Source organism: Exophiala oligosperma (assembly GCF_000835515.1).
Source record: "Exophiala oligosperma strain CBS 72588 unplaced genomic scaffold supercont1.5, whole genome shotgun sequence".
NCBI lineage: Eukaryota > Fungi > Ascomycota > Eurotiomycetes > Chaetothyriales > Herpotrichiellaceae > Exophiala > Exophiala oligosperma.
This window is the reverse complement of record NW_015622822.1, coordinates 1,946,638-1,963,908: the sequence shown is the minus strand read 5'-3', so window position 1 is coordinate 1,963,908 and position 17,271 is coordinate 1,946,638. Positions and strand designations below refer to the sequence as shown.

Here is a 17,271-nt window from a genome sequence, read left to right as displayed (position 1 = left end):
CATTATGCTGTACTACATCGGACTGTCTCTGGCGTGGCTGGATTATTTCCTCGGCGTGGTGACATGTCCAGGAATCGTTCCCACCGTCCTCACAGTCCTTTGGAAGGGTCAGACTAAGACAGCTGCCATTGTCTCCCAAATTCTCGGCATGATGACCGGCTTTGCTGTCTGGCTCGGGGCTACCAAGGCACTCTACGGCGTCGTCAATGTGACCACCAGTGGGTCGCAGCTTTCCTGCATGTACGGGGTCATCGCATCCTTTGTCTCACCTGCCATATACACCGTGGCCATCTCACTGATCAAGGTAAGAAAGAAATCCAACTTTTCTCTGTTGCGAGATCTAGTCTCAGTTCGTTCTTCAAAAGCATTAAGTTTTGCTGACATTCGCCGCTTTATTACACACACAGCCTGCATCGTTCGACTGGAACAAGTTGTTTGAAGTCGAGCTGATCACTGATGATCTCAACGCCGAGGAGATCGAAGCCAACAAGCGGGCCCAAATGCTCAGCCCCGCCATGATCAAGAAGATGAAAAAGATGAGCAAGTTTGCCTCCTTCGCCGGTGTTGCTATGTTTGTTGGTGTCTGGATCATCTGGCCGTATGCTATGTACGGTTCACGATACGTCTTTTCGAAGAAGATAAGCTCGTTATCTCCTGTACAAGTTTTGTAGGCAATTAGTGAAGAAAGCATTTTCTGACTTTGTTCGGGCCACTTGACAGTTCTTCACCGGCTGGATCGTCGTTTGCATCATTTACGCTTTTTTCACTTTCTTTCTCGTCACCTTCTATCCACTCTGGGACGGCAGACACCAGCTCAAGATCATTGTCCTTGGCCTTCTGGGAAAGAAGAGCCCAACACGAGGCATCCCACAGGAACATGTACACGCGGGTCAGGAGCCCATGTTTCTGGAGCCGCTGGACACGGAAACAAAGGGCATAACGGCTACCGGGAAGGACAAGTAGGCCAGCAGGAAGGTTGGACCGCAGGGTACCAGTTTTCCCGAGGGGGATGGCTGTAATCTGATAGCAGTATACAGGGGTAACGCAAAGTGTTTATTGTTCGAGTTTTAGAGATGACTTGGGATCAGTTGGGATCAGTAGACCATTTGATGCCGGTGGACTGTCGCCAAAGCAACGATAGGGAGAGTGTATCGTACAGAAAGTATTTCCGTCACTGGAGAAGAGGCGGTTGACGACAGCCGCAAGTAGTGCTAGGACGCGCAGTCACGTGAACGACGTGTAAAGTGGCTGCATTAATGAAGTGCATTGCGCCTGGACCGCGTAGTGAGTGGCGCTTTTTTCGCCGACTGCGATCCTCTGTACGGATAGATCGACTGCCTAGCATCATTTGTTCAACCTTTGGCTTCTTCCTACCTTGCTACCAAGAATTTTTATCCCGGTCCACATCGCACATCGGTGGTTACCATCGGTCTGATTGCCAACGATGTAAGTCTTCTCATCTACAATGCGCTCGACTCCGCAATTGACTCTTAGATCCAGGGCCAACCGACGTATCAACAACAACAACAATGCCGCCGCAAACCGCATTCGTGGACCACAGTCAGCCCTCACAGACTTCCTTGCTTCCCATAACATCTCCGCACAGCAGATTCACCAAGACTATCAGCGTCGAGTGCAAGAAGCAGAGCGCCAGGCTCAACATAATGCGCAGAACAACAATGACGACAAGGAGAATGACGACAAGGAGAATGACGACAAGGAGAATGACGACAAGGAGAATGAGGATGAAGAAGACGAGGATGACATCGTAGAGCGCCAAAAGAGAAAGAGAAAAGAAGAAAAGGCCCTCTTGAAGATCAAGCAGAGCAAAGAGTTCAAGCGTCGCAAGCACGAACAGGACGACGATTTTGAACAAGACGATGACGAGCTCGCTAAAAGCATGCTGGCCAAGTCAAAACCCCTCCCAGGTCAACTCGATAATTGCGAGGTCTGTGGAAAGAGATTCACCGTCACTCCATATAGTGGTACGGGTCCAGACGGCGGCCTCTTGTGCACAAAATGTTCAAAAGAATTAAAGGACGAGAAGAAGAAGGAAGCCAAGGCTGCAAAGAAGAAGGTCGCTGCTCCTCGGGGTCGCCGCCGACAGACCGAGAGCGATCGCATGATGGGAGATGTCAAGCCTGGCGCCAAAAGCCTGCTCGAGATCTGTGTCCGCCATGTGGCCAACGTTGCCCACGACATTGACGAGTTCGGCGACATGCCGCAATACCTGCTCGATCGGTTGAGCCAGATCTTCTCCAAACAGAGGGTCTTCACTCCTCGTGTCCTCGAGCTATTCCTACGTCCAGACGTGGATAGAATCAACGTTTACGACTGCGGCAAACTGGAGAAAGAGGATTTCCAGAAGATCTTTGCGTTCATGCCAAATCTCGAAAGCGTCAACCTGCGATTTGCTGGCCAACTCAAAGACGACGTCATCATGTACATGGCCGACAAGTGCAAGAAGATTCGACATCTACAACTTGGTGCAACTAATCTGGTGTCGGACAATGCGTGGATTGAACTCTTTCGTTCTCTTGGACCTCAACTCGAGAGTCTCAAGCTGTCCGAACTCAACGACTCCCTGAGAGACGACACTATCAAGGAACTCGTCAAGAATTGTCCCAACCTGAAACGACTCAAACTGAGATCGTGCTCCTACGTGACCGAAGAATCCCTGGAATCTTTCTGCGCCCTCACCCAACTGGAGCACCTGACTCTAGCCATTGCTCAAGACACATCAGCAGACACCCTTTCCAAACTCGTCTCTACCGTTGGCCACAATCTCCGCACACTATGTCTTGAAGAGTTCAGCGAACTTGATGACACTGTCCTCGACGCAATCAAATCCAGCTGCACCAGATTAAGCAAGCTCCGTATTCGAGGAAGCAGTCTCTGTACCGACGGCGCCTTTGCGGGCCTCTTCGACAACAACTGCCCCTTCCCACCCCTTGTCTATGCGGACTTTGCAGATAACCGAGACATTGACAGCATGAATCCAGATGGTCCAGAAGACGACCCTGTCGGCTTCGGCTCGCTGGCCCTGACGGCGTTGATGAACCACTCTGGTCCGCGACTCAAGACCCTCGATCTGAAGTCTTGTCGACACATCACGCACGCGGCACTCCTCGAAGCATTCGACGGTCTCAAGAGATACCCTGCATTGACAGACATTGACCTCTCGTTCGTGACGCAAGTCGACGAGGTGGTCCTGGTCGGTATCTTCAAGAGCTGTCCTTCACTTGCAAAGCTGGCCGTCTTTGCGTGTTTCAACGCCAGACAAGCCGTCATCCCTGCCGGTATCGCCGTCATTGGTCTTCCCAATCCGCAGGACAACATCGTACGCGAGGGCGATGTACAAATGGTAATGTCATAGGCAACATAAAGCGTCTTTGATGGTCACGATGGTCTAGAGATCAGAGGTGATTAATCCCGGCGCATTGCGGCTCTTGTGTATGAGTATTATTACGAGGGGAGATGAGAGCGAGCGCGGACACAAGTAGTGGTGATTTGCCCGTTCGAAAATGGATCGGGCACTTACGACGACATTGATTAATTGAAGGCTTTCAACGAAAAGCACGAATTGAATGCCTATGAGACGCCTGATGACCTCCTGACGGGAATGAGAAAAGGCCGAGGCTTTTAGTTTTCTACTCCAGACTGGAGGAAATACATAAGGCGAATTGAAACTATTGTATTACAAAGGACGAAGTGCTCTTTCTTCCACTGGGGATGTCCAGCATATTTTCTGTAGAACGATCAAGCCGCGCGTCGGCCAGAGAGGTTCAACCGTCTCGCCCAACACGCATTGTTGTCCAGACCCATCCGTCGGCGCCGTGATCACAGCATCTCGATACCCTCGACGAGCCAATCCAGCCTGTCCCCAGCCATCCTGTCCATCTGCCGATCACTGGCGTCTTCGAGCAACCACCTGGCCATGCTCCCGACCTGCCTCGCCCGCGTCTTGTCCTCCAACTCCCTGCTCTTGCACCTGGCGGTCTCGATGACGCCGCCCCCCAGGTTCGCCAGCCTCGCCACGTTCAAGCCATAGCTCCTGTGCGCCACGCCCTCGCCGACCTCGTACAAGAACGTCACCGTGTCCTTCTCCCCGCCCTCGGTGAAGCGCATGTGGACGTTTCGCAACTCGCCGGCCTCGAACCCGGCCTCCATGCGCGCGAGGACCTGGTAGTGCGTGATGAAGAGGGTCAGGCACTTTTTCTCTCGGAACAGGTAATCGAGCACGGCACTCGCAATCGCCACGCCGTCGTGCGTGCTCGTCCCGCGACCCAGCTCGTCGAGAACGACCAGACTCCTCTCCGTGGCCAGTTTCAGAATGTCGCTCGTCTCGCTCAACTCGACCATGAACGTACTCTCCCCACTCAGCATGTTGTCAAAGGCACCCATCCGCGTGAACACGGCGTCGAGGATGCCCAGGGTCGCAGACTCACACGGCACCAACGATCCGATCTGCGCCATGATGCATACCAAAGCGACCGACCTCACGTACGAGCTCTTGCCGCCCATGTTCGGGCCGGTGACGAGCAGGGCACGAGTCGCGTCGCTCGACAGAGAAATGTCGTTGGGCACATAGCTGTCCAGAAGGAGCTGTTCGACCATCGGATGTCGTGCCCCGACAACATCGATCTTGATGTCCTTTGTAAAACTTGGCCTCGCGTATCCCGACTGGCTGCCGAGCTTGGCCAGAGACAATAGACAATCCAAGGTCGCAAGGCTTTGGATGGTGTCCCTGAACAGCTGATATTTTGTACTTATGTCGGCAAGGAGAGCCATGAACGCCGTGTCACATTCCGCCGCAAGAGACTCTTTATGCTGATCACGCTCGCGTATTAGCTTCACAACTTCAGGAGCGTGGAAACGTGAGACTTTCTTCGTGCCGGAGATCTTCACCCATGAGGCAGGGACTTTTTTGATGGTCGCAGAAGAGTTCTCAACTTCGATGAGATAGTCTATACCCGCGACGGTATTGTAGTCAACTGGGCGCTTTTTGCCCAACCTCTCGGCAGCAGTGGTGCGAAACGTCTCCAGGTCGTGCTGAATCCCAGCAATGCCAAGTTTGTGTTCCGTGATCTCCTCAGTTTCGGCAGACTCGGCGAAGAAATCGTACTTGTCGTCAGACTTTGCGGCAGAGAGATTGATCTTGTCCAGATAACCAATCACTTCTGTCAGTATACAGGGAAGAGAAATGAGGGCAGACGAGATAAGGTGGGAGGTGAAACCTGTAGATGCTGCATCGGTGACATGGCCGAATTCGGTGGCGAGGAATTGTAGAGATTGAAGGACGTTCAATAGTTCAGGGCGAGTGCATTTGCCGTAGTAGATTCTAATAAGACTCTTTTCGAGGTCGGTCCTCATCTTCGAGAGGACATGGCGTAATTTCTCGACGTTGACCGCTCTTGCAGAATCAAGAAGCTCCTCGACGGCATCAAGTCGTTCTTCGATAAGACGTTGGTCCAACAACGGGCGACCAACCCATTTTCGAAGTAATCTACCACCAAATTTTGTCTGCGTCCGGTCCATCATCCAGTACAAACTGCCTTTGGTAGACTGGTCAGTTTGGTTCTGATAGATCTCGAGACTCGTCAGGGTGTTCCCATTCAGCAGCATATGAGATCGAGCGGAGAAAGGTTGGAAATATTTCTCGAGCTGAAATACATTCTCGAGGCCGTACTCAGACAGGTGCTTGATCATAGCTGACAAGCAGATCAGCACATGTTCCGGCAGGCCCAGGATTTTGTCGAATATATTTATGGCTTTATTCTGTCCGGATTGAGTATCCCTCAATCTTTCAGCATAAAAGGTTGACACATGGCTGTGGGCTTGTGCTGCCATGGTCTTCTGCTTATCGACTCGCTCGACACGGATTTTGTCTCCGAAGACATTCGTCTTGTTTCCCGATAGGTGAGTAATTAGTTTTTCTGTCGCTCTTGATACCTCACCGACGACCAGGAACTCGCACGGTGCAATGTGGAGTAATCTTGTTTCGACTTCACTTCGCATGAATCCATCCTCAAAGTCGTCATACACGATATCACCAGTGGCAGGTTGGACAGCAACAAGACCAATATGGACCTTCTCGTCATTTCCATAGCCCTTAACGTTGACTTCAGTCATGCACAAGAGGAAGCCCGTCGATGGTGACTGAAGAGCAGGATTTGCTCGGTTATCTTCCTCGATTCCCTCGATATCGTCGATGTAGGTGCCTTTTGTGTACAAATTGGTGAGCTTTCGCACAAAAGGAGCGTTCCTGTTGTCACCAACAGCCTTGAGAGCAGCAGTCTCAAGCTGACGAACCACACCAACTTTGTGACCAGCCGAAACCAACCTCTTGACGTGGACATGGAGTCGATGCACAGGGATACTAGCGGACGCAAAGCGATCCAGATGCGCTTCGGAGTGGTGCTCGTCATAACGATACTTCCCAGGTATGCAAACGATACCCAGCTCTTTGGCGGCAATTCTGGCATCTTCACCAAAGAAGCGAAACTTGTAACCAACCTCCACAACGAGCAGGGTGTCCATGTTTGCCTGTTTAATCTCTATCACCTGTTTCTCCATTGGTGTGAGTTTGCTACCACCTTTTTTGGCACCCTTCGCCCGAGCCGTGAGTTTCGGTGCTTCTTCTGTTGGCTCTCCATCGGCTTCATCATTTTCCTCCGCGTCTTCTTCTAGTGCCCGATTGCGTCTCTTGATCTCAGCTATGCTATCCGGCTTTCCAAGTTTCTTCACGAATCTACGATGCAATTCTTCCTTTCGACGTTTGTCTTCGCCGTTCTGATTTTCTTGTAGAGGAGGAGAGGAGAATAGGTATTTCGAGGTTCGATCTGTCGAGCAGAGGTCATTTGAGGCTGTGACCATGTTTTGTTCGTTTGCAGAGACGGGTCTCAGAGTCCTCTCATCTTGTTCGGTATGTTGAATTTCTTCGTCAGCACCATCGAGGAGGTCGCTTTCAATGGGAGTTATTCGCCTCCTCTTTGCGGATGGTAGTTGGACATCGTCGTCGTCGGTATCCTCCTCGACTCGAGTCACAGGATTAGGGGCAGGTTTTCTGAAAAAAGACGACAAGGTCTGTTGCTTCTTTTGCACAGACTTCATGTTGCCATTTAATTGACTTGAATTGAAACGAAGGTCTTGTGGTGAGGATTGGTGTAGACAATATCATTACTCCTTTGGTGTGATACATTTCATGAGCGAATGAAAACGCGCGAATTGCGGCGGAGACGCGTCGCGTAAAGCATTTGGGGGGCGAATACTCCGTAGTATCCGCCAGACACAAGTACGAGACGAGTATTAGTGACTGACTACCTGAGGGAGTGCTTTATACCTATCAGGTATTATACTCAGAGGGCGATCAACGACCATGGAGGACTCAACTGAGGAGCATGGTGCTTTCACCACCAACAGTAAAGGCCGTAGAATCAGCGTCACATGTATTTTGTATCTACCTCATACATCAAACTTTTGCTACCTTTCTGTCGCTATCTATGTTCATTCTCGGGCAATAGGTAAACCATGCTGCGAATGACATGTCCTCAATCCCTGGTAATATTCTCATGTTCCTTTTCACCATCTTCCCATGTTTGAAGAACATGCAGTGAGCAATCGATACATCAAGATTTGCATATCTTCAGAGAGAGCGTGGGACAGTTTTACATATTCATGCCTTGATAAGCCACATGCGAGATATCTGCTAAAGCTGCAGTCAATCTTCCTGCATATTTCAGCTTGGGTTTTGTCTCGACTCAATGGGTGCTAGCTGCAAGTGCGTCGATTTGCGGCTTGGAGTCCTCATCATCTATTGTGTTCTGCAAAAGAGATTGCGCCATTTTGGTATCTGGGCTTAGCATTCCCTGGTCGAAAGGCTCCAATGGCTCGACTAAAGGATTCTTAGTGGACACAAATGGGTCTTCATGAAGTGCTCCCATTGGCAAAACACCAAAAAAGTTGCTGAAGGGAGATTCCGATGGATTCGTCAAGCTTATACCATCTCGGACTGGTGATATCCATGACAAAGGATTCGCGGCCATGGTCCGGTAGTCTGGCTGAATACTGGTAAACGGAAGATCATTTTCTTTGCTGTTACCTGTATCGTAGAAAGCTTGGGCATCACGAGACATCGGCCTATAAACATTGCAGAGACTTGCATACTGCACGCCGGCTTGGTGTTGTGGTTGTAGCCAAGGGGTCGAGATAGTTGGTAGCTGTGGACGACCGCTGTTCAAGTATGACGGCGGTGCAGCCTGCAATGGGTTACGACGTTGATCCGTTGGAGTTGCAGGGCCATAGCCGGGACTGCCGTCATCGAAGATTGTGAATTGAGAAGAACGTTTCTTGCGTAAGCCGTTGCCAACCATGGGTTTCCAGTCTTCCTCGTCATCTTCCATCTGGAAGAGCCTTGAACCAAGGACATAGGACTCGCCAGTCGATGAACTCGGAAGATAAGGCAGTGGAGGTATGCTTTGGTCCAATTCTTGACGAGCTCGCTTCTTCGAGGGGCTCTTTCTCGGTTTGCGTTTGACAAGTCGTGGAGCATTAGTATCTCTCTCTGCAAGTGGCTGTCTCTTACGAGGCCGACCCTGCTTCGTCTTCGGGACTGGAGATTCCCCATCGATCAGGCTGCTTGCGTCTTCGAGATCATCAATGTGTCTTGCTTTCATCATATTGCCACTTGGAGAATAGACCACCTCGGTAGGCTCAACCAGAGCAGCTAGACGTTGCATATGTCTGACCACCGAGCCGTCTTTCTTCTGGTTCCTCTTCCTTTTCATTTCGTCGGTAGCTGCGTCGAATAAATCCATACCTGGCCATATTGTCCCCTTCAACTTGCTGTGCTCTGGGGTAGCAAGAGGCTGGGGGCCTTGGAGGACCGCAGCATCATCGTTGACGTAAGGGTTGCCAATGGCAGGAGAAGCTGCCTGAGATCGTCGAGGTTTCGGTCGACTAATATTTGGTCAGTTCATACACACAGAGCCCTTGTGTCAGCCAGACCTTGAACGTTTGATCGGACTGTAGTCAAAGTCGCTATCGTCATTCACGACAGCCTTGCTTCGACGGGGTCGTGGTGCTCTCTTTTGTCTCTGGCCACGGCTTTCGGCACCTCGGCGTGACTGTATTACCTGATCTTGTAGAGGTTGAACTGAAGTCCTACTCTCTGCCACATAAGCACCCTGCTCGGTAGCCATCTTCTTTCTTCCTGCCTTTTTGACCTGTTTCAAAACCATTCTCTCTGAGAGCAACCTGGCTAGGTCATGCTGATCGTACCAAGTGTTGTAGTTGGCGAGCAGCAAACCGGCCTCAAGCTCTTGGTGGCTTCGAACCTGAAGTTTGTGGAGGTGAGACAAGTGGCCTTTGGAGCTGACATGCGTAAGCAAATGGGAGACATCGCTGAAAGAGGGTTCCTTGGGGCAGATACTGCATTTCAGCAGATCCAGAACAGCTTCCATGATGAACCAGTGCGGTGGTACAGGGATTGTAAGGAAAAAGGAAAGTAAGTACTGAAATAGAAACCACAGAGAAAGAACAAAAGCTCGAAACAAACAAGGAACAGCACCGGACAACCTTTTTCTGCTTCCTGCAGCATGAGACACAACGAGGAGACAACAGAAAGTGAACAGGGTAAGGAGCAAGGTGACAGCAAGTGAAAGGGTGGCTGCTAGAGCGCCTCAGGAAGACACGCAACAGGTCAACAGGATGAAAAGAAGGGAAGAATAATGATGAAGCGTGCAGATGATGCAAGAGGCAAGGACAATCAAATGACGCCCGCGGCCTAGCAAGAAGGAGCCTTTCACTGGCTATAGCGACTAGACTATTGTCTTAGCACGTCGTGCACCGCGCGGACCTTGGAAAAAGAGTCAAACATGAGAATTTTTCACATTGTCAAGCTTGAATAATGTACCATCATGACTATAATTCCTCAGATGTGAAGACTGTGGCGTGATGAAGCGGAAATAGTTCATGATGGACTTCTCTTTTCTCTTGCATTGTATCCCAGCTCTCAAGGGTGTCTTCAAGTGGGTTATTAGATTGCAAGAGGTGAGCAGACGCGGTCAAGGCTGATTATATGGCAACGCCTGCACCACATCTCTAGGCATACAACTGTACAGACAAGCAATTAGCACAAGTCCAATAACGCAACATGTTCAACATACTACGTTGGATCGACCTCGACCAGCCCAGGGTATTTCAATAAACTCAAACCTGCAATACCAAACACCGTATGGAAGACATCCACCATGTCACCAGGCCGATCAGAGATGCCGCCATTTTGGGAATCCTGGCATCTCAGGATGAATTTCGTCAGTACAGAAGAATCGATCCAATGCAGCTTTCCCAACATGGAGAGGCTACTGAGGACCCACCAACTGTAGCAAACGTCTTCCAGCTTCTCTGGGCGGCCATTGAGACCACCATGGGGCAGCTGTCTTTCGCTCAACCATGCAGCGAGTCTGTCAACGTCGACCAAATCCAGGCGTCGGGCAATGGTCAGAGCTCCCACACAGGTATATATCTGGCCGGCATGAGATTCGGCCCCAGGTGACACACCAAAGCCACCATCAAAATTGGCACAAGCTTGTATATGGGACACAGCCTTATCCATATCCACAAGATGCATCATGTTGAGAATGGAGAGTCCGAGGAATGCTGTGAACAAGAAACGGGTATCTGTTTCTCCCCATTCGTCACCAGCAAATGTACCACGACTTGAATCCTGGAGCTTTGCAATGTCTGAGGACCATTAGACGTGGTTGGTTTCCTGGACATGGATAATCAGGAACTCACAACTTGCCACACGGATCTTTCCCCCTCTTTCTCCCTGATCCAGTTCTGATAACGCATCAATGGTAGCAAGGATCTGAATGGCGCTCACAGTATACAGCATGTGGGAATCATGACCGGGAGCAGCGCCAAACCCTCCATCGTCGTTGTAACACGCAAAAATGAAATCGATGGTCTTGTCACGAGGGAGGGCTTCAGGATGGCCAAGGAGATGAAGAGCCGTCAGCCCCCAATAGACCCCGTTCAGTCTCAGATGTTCGGTCAACCAATAATCGAGCTCATCCTTTCGCTGGGAGAGAGATCAGATACTAAATGGCATGTGGAACTCACATAAACGCACAGTGTCTAGGCTTTGAATATATTTGACATGCTTCTCAATGACCAAGCCAAGCTCGGGCGGTAAGTCATGGCCGCTCGCTTGATTGCCCCCTACTCCGGGTCCGGCCACGAGCGACATGGGGATCAGGGTATCGAGCGGTAGAGTGTCGGTATTGTAGAGAGGCTATCTGAAGAATTTTATGGCCTGGTTGGTGGCTTTTGAAGGTTGATGGAATGAGTTTGTCGTCCGGCGTGTCGTCTTCTCAATTCTAGCTGTATGTGAGCGGTTCAGATCTTGGCGTTATCCGAGTGCTGTTTTGTTACCATGCTCGCAGGCTCCAATTATTCCTGACTAACCCCAGGTCTGATGGGTCTCCATCCTGGCAGATCCCCGGCGTTTCAGGTTGGTCGAGGGACGTGGCTTGCCATGCCAGGGACCAACTGTGCCACACTGGCGCAATCACTTTGTCGATGCCAGGGAGGATTACTGGCAGTAGTGCCTATCGAGATTCCGCACAATCATGGATTGTAACCTTGTCTGTGTGATAGGCCGTATCTTAAATATACAGGACTTCAAGTAGGCATGTAGGAGGGCAGTGGTATGTTCCATCATGGTCATCTATCTACTGAGCGATCTAGTCATCCCTACCTAGAATTTTGATCTACCACAACACTGATATGCGCACTACTGAAGCAGATTCTGAATGACCACTCCGTACTCCGTAGCGCTGCATAACAGTATTGTTCACTCCCCGCGTCCATCGGGATTGGGGACCATGGTGCCCCTGGCTTCTCCCCTGAAGACCGACCTGACGTTAGCTTCGCCGTGGCCCTCTTGTTAGTGCCATCCACTGAGATCCTTGCACCAGTCCAACCAGGCCTCTCCCATGGCCCAAACATGCTAAACTTGGTATTGCTTCACCACATGGACTACTGAAGGCGCAATAGTCTCAAGATTTCTCGCATAGTCGACCATCAAACAGGACGTGAAGGGCACGCCCATCGCTCGGGTCATCTTGCTCTCCCAAATGAGACCCGATAGATTTGATTCACTCTAGATACTGCATACGGGGTACGGAGCACTCTGACCACCTTCATTCGCCCTGGTATGGAGTAAGAAGTGCTGTTTAGGAGCCTCTACAAACCCCCCACCAAACTAAGGTACTCGTTCTTCAGGGATATCTGCACTGCAGGTCACTCCTCCCGCTCCCAAAGTTGAACCGAAACCGGCAAAGTAGATGCAAGCCATAAGAATTTCCCTCCCTGCAGCATAGCATCGCACGAGCCCCAAAGTGCACTGTCTGTTCTTTATTGCACTTATTTTATCCTCATTCTCCTGGGTGCTGTTCATTTGCATATCCAGGCATCGGCCTGGAGGGTTGTCGCACCTAAAAAAGAAACAAGACACATGCAGCAGTAGCGCTTTTGGCGCCAAACGACCTCCTCATTCCCATCCTCACCGCCTGCCCTGATACGCCCGCCGTTCACACACCTCATATTTTGGCCTGCGTCCCCGGAGCATTCTACCAACACCATCGCCAGCACACACCTACACTCACTCTTTCAACCGACAATTTGGTCGTCCACGCCTTTTTCTATATCACTATACCCACTGAATTCTTCAATGCGCTTGCGTTCATCTCCAAGCCGTCCCTGATATTGTTGTGAGGAGCTTTGGCCGCCGACCTAGTCAACGCCCTTCCTTTCTGTCATTCCTTCAATCTATCTTAATTCCTCCTTTGTTTAGCCGCTTTCCTTGCAAAAGCCACATCACGGCCTTTGACAGCCGCGCCCGTCACACACACGTCGACGCCCTCCGACGAGACTTGGCTGAACACCATTCGCCCACGAGCCCTCACTTCGCTTTCGGTTCTTCATCATCCCAGCGAGCCTCAGTCAGCCTTATTTGGGCACAGGTGAAGATTAAAACGCCATTGGTCCATGCTAGGCCAATAGCTATCCTTGCGCTGATTGTGCAAAAGCGCCGTTGGTCTCGCTGCATCCAATTTCGAAGTTGGCTACGCGGCCAGACTGCGCTTGGGGCCTTCGTTGAGACCTTTTCGCCATTCTTCCTACATAACCTATTTTGGAAACATTCTACGCCAGTCAGAAAGAGGTGGTACCGTCAAGAACTACATCCGTCGGAACATCCAGGTTCCCTTCATCTGGGGCACTCGGGTGACTGTCCGACAGAAAGGGCGGCCGGCTACTTGCAGTCGGCCCTGTGAATGACATCTCGGGGGACACAAATATGCCTCGAGCCTCGGGCTTGCCGTTCCTCAACCTGTCGCCGAAAAATGAAGAGTTCAATGGCTTAACGCCTGCAACATTGAGCCCTCGCTCAACGGGATCCCCTCAAACTCCTAGTTCTGTGCCCGGTTCGCCATATCTTCAAGAACCACCAACACCGTCGCTCATGAATCCTCTTTCAGCATCCTCTCACGATGGAGATGGAAACTATCGAACGAATTCAAACTCCCCTCGCATTACAGCCATGCCAGAACTCCCTCCTTCGCCCGGTCAAGTACCTCAGTCACCGAAGCATGGTCGCGAGATGTCCAAGGGATTCTTTTCCAACTTGAAAGCTTCAAAATCTTCACACAAACTTCAATCGTCGGAGGCAAGCATCCCAGAAGCAACCGAAAAACCAACTGGAAGAAGTCGCACGAGTTCTAAGGACAGGTCACTACATTCCGTGAAGAAACAAGGTTCGACCCCAGATTTGCCCAAATTGGCCCAGACTACTGCTCCAGCCACCGAACATAGTACAACCCCGCCGGAATCATCTAGTCAACAGACATCAACAGATCCTACAACTCAAGGGCACAAGAAGGGAAAGTCGAAATTTGGTGGCATTCTGAACAGGACAAAAACCACGAAGCCCGAAGAAGTCAGATCAAAAACGAGAGGCATGGCCCCAAGTCAGATGCATGTTGATACGGTAAACAGCAATGGTGATAGGTTTGAAGGTTCGCCCAAAACAGCTCCCCTCAAAACCGACCATCGGGATAGAGCTTTTGGACAACAAAGAGGCCCTGCTACGAGAACTCATTCGGCAGATCGGCATGTTCGGGATGAAGCGACCATGGCGAGGAAAGAACGCCAGGTGGGAAATCCGCCTCTCTCTTCGTCTTTGAGAGAGGGTTCTACCCTTCAGCTATTGTCGAACATTCACCAAACCAGCAAAGGTATGGGTGATCGCCTTGGTAAAGCCGGCAAAGGCTTCTTTGGTAAGATCGCACGAAGCGGGAGCAGCAACGAGCGTGAAATTATCACGGATGACAATTATGTCTGTACTACCATCAATTTACCACTGGTCAAGCAAACTCGCAAAACCAGGATCGCGCGACGCCTTGAGCTTTCCAAGGACAAGACAGAGTTTTGGATGCCGGCTTTGCCATGGCGATGTATTGAGTATGTTGACCGACCCTTGATTTTGGAAGTGACTAACAGAGATGTAGCTATTTGAATATGAATGGGTCAGAAGAGGAGGGTCTCTACCGTATTCCAGGAAGCGGCAAGGAGGTCAAACATTGGCAACGACGTTTCGATACCGAACTGGATATCAATCTATTCGATGAACCAGACCTGTACGACATCAACACCATCGGGTCCATGTTCAAATCATGGTTACGAGAGCTCCCTGACGAGATTCTACCTAAAACGGTCCAGAACAAGGTGGCTACTGAATGCGCTGGCGCTACCTCAGCGCCCCAAGTCCTGAAAGACGAACTTTCCAAACTGCCTCCTTTCAACTACTACCTCCTCTTTGCCATTACTTGCCATCTTAGTCTGCTCCACAGCTATGCCGATAAGAACAAAATGGACTATCGAAATCTGTGCATCTGTTTCCAGCCATGTCTCAAAATCGATGCATTCTGTTTCCAGTTTCTGGTGATGGACTGGAAAAATTGTTGGCAGGGATGCTGGACCGAGAAAGAGTACCTCGAGGAAGAATATCGCTATGAGAGGGAAGGATCGGCTGGCGAAAGCGAAGATCTGGCGGTTGATGATAGGGCTCTTTCATCGAGCGGTAGCAGCCAGCCGCAGACTGCTCCGGCTCCACCTCGAAGCGCGGACGCTGCTACCCAACGCAAGTCAATGGCGCCAAAGGCCAAGCAAAGGAGTCTATCTTCGGACGCAAGGTCGAGAGACAGATCAAACAGTGGACATGCAGCGACACAGAGCGTCCCTGCTGTCCCCAGAATGGTGACTCCAGAACCTCCCAAAGTTTCACTAGACCAGAAACTACCCGAATTGACGGGACTCTCACCGATCAGGATGTAGAGCGATTCAATTCGGTGTTTACCAGATACCCCTTTTTTTACGAAGCATCATTGGTGCGAGCTGGATGGATCCCACAATTGAATTTAGTGTTGCATCTTGCTGAGCGATTGCTGCTTGGAGCTGACGAAGCTCCTGAAAGATTTGGCTGTATTATCTAGCTGGCTGCGAATCAGCATTGACGTCTTTTACGCTTGCATTGGCTGTTTCATACTGGTCTTTTGACTATGATGCGTTTGGAGGACGAGATTAACGACGAAGAGCTAGAAACAGAACAGAGGCCATGGAACCTCAAAAATGTATGAATAGGTGAAGGATGTGAAGACCCACGAGCCTTGCGAGATTTGAATAGAAGAAGCCGAAGGCCGTGCAAGATTGGATACGCTATTCTCGTTTCCACCTGTTTAACGAGCGACGGCCTCGAAGTCTTGATTCCGTGCCTGACTGTACGGGTATGCAAAGCAGCCCATCTGCATCTGACTTGATGAAATCTGAGCTGGTCCATTGTCAACCCTTGACATACGGAGTATCTTCGTGTGTACAGCATACTGCAGTCCACAAGAGAGATACGCCGTCATGTCGTATGAGGGTATTGAAAAACTTCGTCTAGGTCATATGAGAGGATCTTCCTCCGTCAAGTTGCAGTGTAGGCATCAGCACCGCCATGATCCTCTTGATCTCAAAACTCAACCGACTTTGCTCTTTTTATTCCTTCGCTCGTTGTTCCTCTGTCGTCGGTCCTGGCGCCTCATCCGTTCGACGCGTTCCCTTCGCCCTTCCGTCCTCACGTTCTTGCCCTCGCTCTCCCTTGCGGCCTTGTCGTCGTCGAGTTCGACGAGCCACTCGTTCTCGGCGGCCTTGTTCCTACCCTTGTAACCCCACTTCTTCACCCACTCGCCGGTCTCCTCGTCGTAGACCAGATTCTTCTTCCGGTCCTCCAGGGCCGCGCCGCCGTGGAGGTTGCCCGCGTACTTGCCGATGCCCTTTTTCCGGGCGAACAGTTCCCACTTGGTGGGGGCCTTCGGCTTCGGCAGCGGTTTCCACCGCGGCAGTTGCGTGACGGGAGGTGGCAGGGTCATCAAGAGACCGTCGGGGGTCGAGGTTATCGAACAGGTCGTCAGCAAGGTGTTGAGGAGGGTCTGGGCTCCGTCGCGGGCGACGCTCTGTAAGCTGGTGTTGCGGGCGGTGTAGGATTGTGAGAGAAGAGCGCTCGTGGACGGGAGAGGGTTCGGGTCTGTGGCGGTGAGATATGCGAGGTCGTATGTGTACGGTGTGGGCTTTTCGACCGTCGTGGGACTTTATGTGGGATGTTTTGTCAGTACGGGAAAGGGTATTATCATACATTGTCAGTTGGAAGCGTGGGAAGTGTTGAAGCCACAGAAAGGACAAGCGGAGAGAAATCTCGAGGGCCAGGAATTTTGGAAAACCTACAGTCTGTCAGAATTGGAGGAGGAAATGTCGACCGAAGGTACCGATGCATCGGCCATTGTAGTGTCTGTCGTGGATGTGGTCATCTTCGTGTCGATATCGTTGTGGTCGTGAGGTATTGTTGGCTTATGTTACCTGACGAGAAAAAAGTCATGGGCAACGAAGGACAGGCGCTCTCTCCGCAATCCGAAAAAAAGATCGAGTGGCTGCTTTTAGATAAGCGATAAGGAAGAATACTCAGCCTCGTCAGAATTCATAGCCTTACGCTCCTAGCGGACGTTTAGTAGATTATTTGGCAGCAATGTGTCAATTTCGAGAGATTTCTTCCCGAAAAAAAGCTAGAATGAGTCTTCTGATAGAGAGATCTATTGTCTGATTCTCCCATAAAAGACTCGTGTAGAGAAGATAGGGAAGAGGAATAGCAAGACTGAATCGAAATCGAGTTGT

The 17,271-nt window shown here is 50.7% G+C and overlaps 6 protein-coding genes across 6 annotated transcripts; 3 read left to right on the top strand and 3 right to left on the bottom strand.

Annotated features, from left to right (window-relative positions):
* Positions 1–4: 4 nt before the first annotated feature.
* Positions 5–963, top strand: PV06_06035 (uncharacterized protein; the record flags this gene model as incomplete). The annotated part of the gene is made up of 3 exons (XM_016407101.1): positions 5–304; positions 408–656; positions 721–963. 3 exons carry the CDS (start codon positions 5–7, stop codon positions 961–963), a joined length of 792 nt encoding a protein of 263 aa, XP_016262705.1.
* Positions 964–1,396: 433 nt separating this feature from the next.
* On the top strand, positions 1,397–3,627 carry PV06_06034 (uncharacterized protein). Its single transcript, XM_016407100.1, has 2 exons — positions 1,397–1,446; positions 1,501–3,627. Coding segments are annotated over exons 1-2 (1,878 nt in total). The 5' UTR covers positions 1,397–1,444; the 3' UTR covers positions 3,377–3,627.
* Positions 3,628–3,840: 213 nt separating this feature from the next.
* Positions 3,841–7,113, bottom strand: PV06_06033 (uncharacterized protein; the record flags this gene model as incomplete). The annotated part of the gene is made up of 1 exon (XM_016407099.1): positions 3,841–7,113. The coding sequence occupies one exon, from the start codon at positions 7,111–7,113 to the stop codon at positions 3,841–3,843; it is 3,273 nt and encodes a 1,090-aa protein (XP_016262703.1).
* Positions 7,114–9,877: 2,764 nt separating this feature from the next.
* Positions 9,878–11,368, bottom strand: PV06_06032 (uncharacterized protein). The gene is made up of 4 exons (XM_016407098.1): positions 11,135–11,368; positions 10,798–11,083; positions 10,167–10,743; positions 9,878–10,113 (listed from the first exon to the last, which is right to left on the bottom strand). The coding sequence occupies exons 1-4, from the start codon at positions 11,249–11,251 to the stop codon at positions 10,065–10,067; spliced, it is 1,029 nt and encodes a 342-aa protein (XP_016262702.1). The 5' UTR covers positions 11,252–11,368; the 3' UTR covers positions 9,878–10,064.
* Positions 11,369–12,643: 1,275 nt separating this feature from the next.
* On the top strand, positions 12,644–15,796 carry PV06_06031 (uncharacterized protein). The gene is made up of 2 exons (XM_016407097.1): positions 12,644–14,526; positions 14,574–15,796. Exons 1-2 carry the CDS (start codon positions 13,364–13,366, stop codon positions 15,397–15,399), a joined length of 1,989 nt encoding a protein of 662 aa, XP_016262701.1. The 5' UTR covers positions 12,644–13,363; the 3' UTR covers positions 15,400–15,796.
* On the bottom strand, positions 15,712–16,950 carry PV06_06030 (uncharacterized protein). Its single transcript, XM_016407096.1, has 2 exons — positions 16,828–16,950; positions 15,712–16,692 (listed from the first exon to the last, which is right to left on the bottom strand). The coding sequence occupies exons 1-2, from the start codon at positions 16,908–16,910 to the stop codon at positions 16,083–16,085; spliced, it is 693 nt and encodes a 230-aa protein (XP_016262700.1). The 5' UTR covers positions 16,911–16,950; the 3' UTR covers positions 15,712–16,082.
* Between the last annotated feature and the right edge of the window lie 321 nt (positions 16,951–17,271).

Excerpts from the sequence above, each read along its gene's own strand:
- PV06_06031 (XM_016407097.1), top strand. The coding sequence starts at position 13,364 with ATGCCTCGAGCCTCGGGCTTGCCGTTCCTCAACCTGTCGCCGAAAAAT. Across the intron at positions 14,527-14,573 it reads TTGCCATGGCGATGTATTGA|CTATTTGAATATGAATGGGT; the intron begins GTATGTTGACCG and ends ACAGAGATGTAG.
- PV06_06030 (XM_016407096.1), bottom strand. The coding sequence starts at position 16,910 with ATGACCACATCCACGACAGACACTACAATGGCCGATGCATCGGTACCT. Across the intron at positions 16,693-16,827 it reads TCCTCCAATTCTGACAGACT|TCCCACGACGGTCGAAAAGC; the intron begins GTAGGTTTTCCA and ends TCCCACATAAAG.
- PV06_06032 (XM_016407098.1), bottom strand. The coding sequence starts at position 11,251 with ATGTCGCTCGTGGCCGGACCCGGAGTAGGGGGCAATCAAGCGAGCGGC. Across the intron at positions 11,084-11,134 it reads ATATTCAAAGCCTAGACACT|CGAAAGGATGAGCTCGATTA; the intron begins GTGCGTTTATGT and ends TCTCTCTCCCAG. Across the intron at positions 10,744-10,797 it reads AAAGATCCGTGTGGCAAGTT|ACATTGCAAAGCTCCAGGAT; the intron begins GTGAGTTCCTGA and ends AATGGTCCTCAG.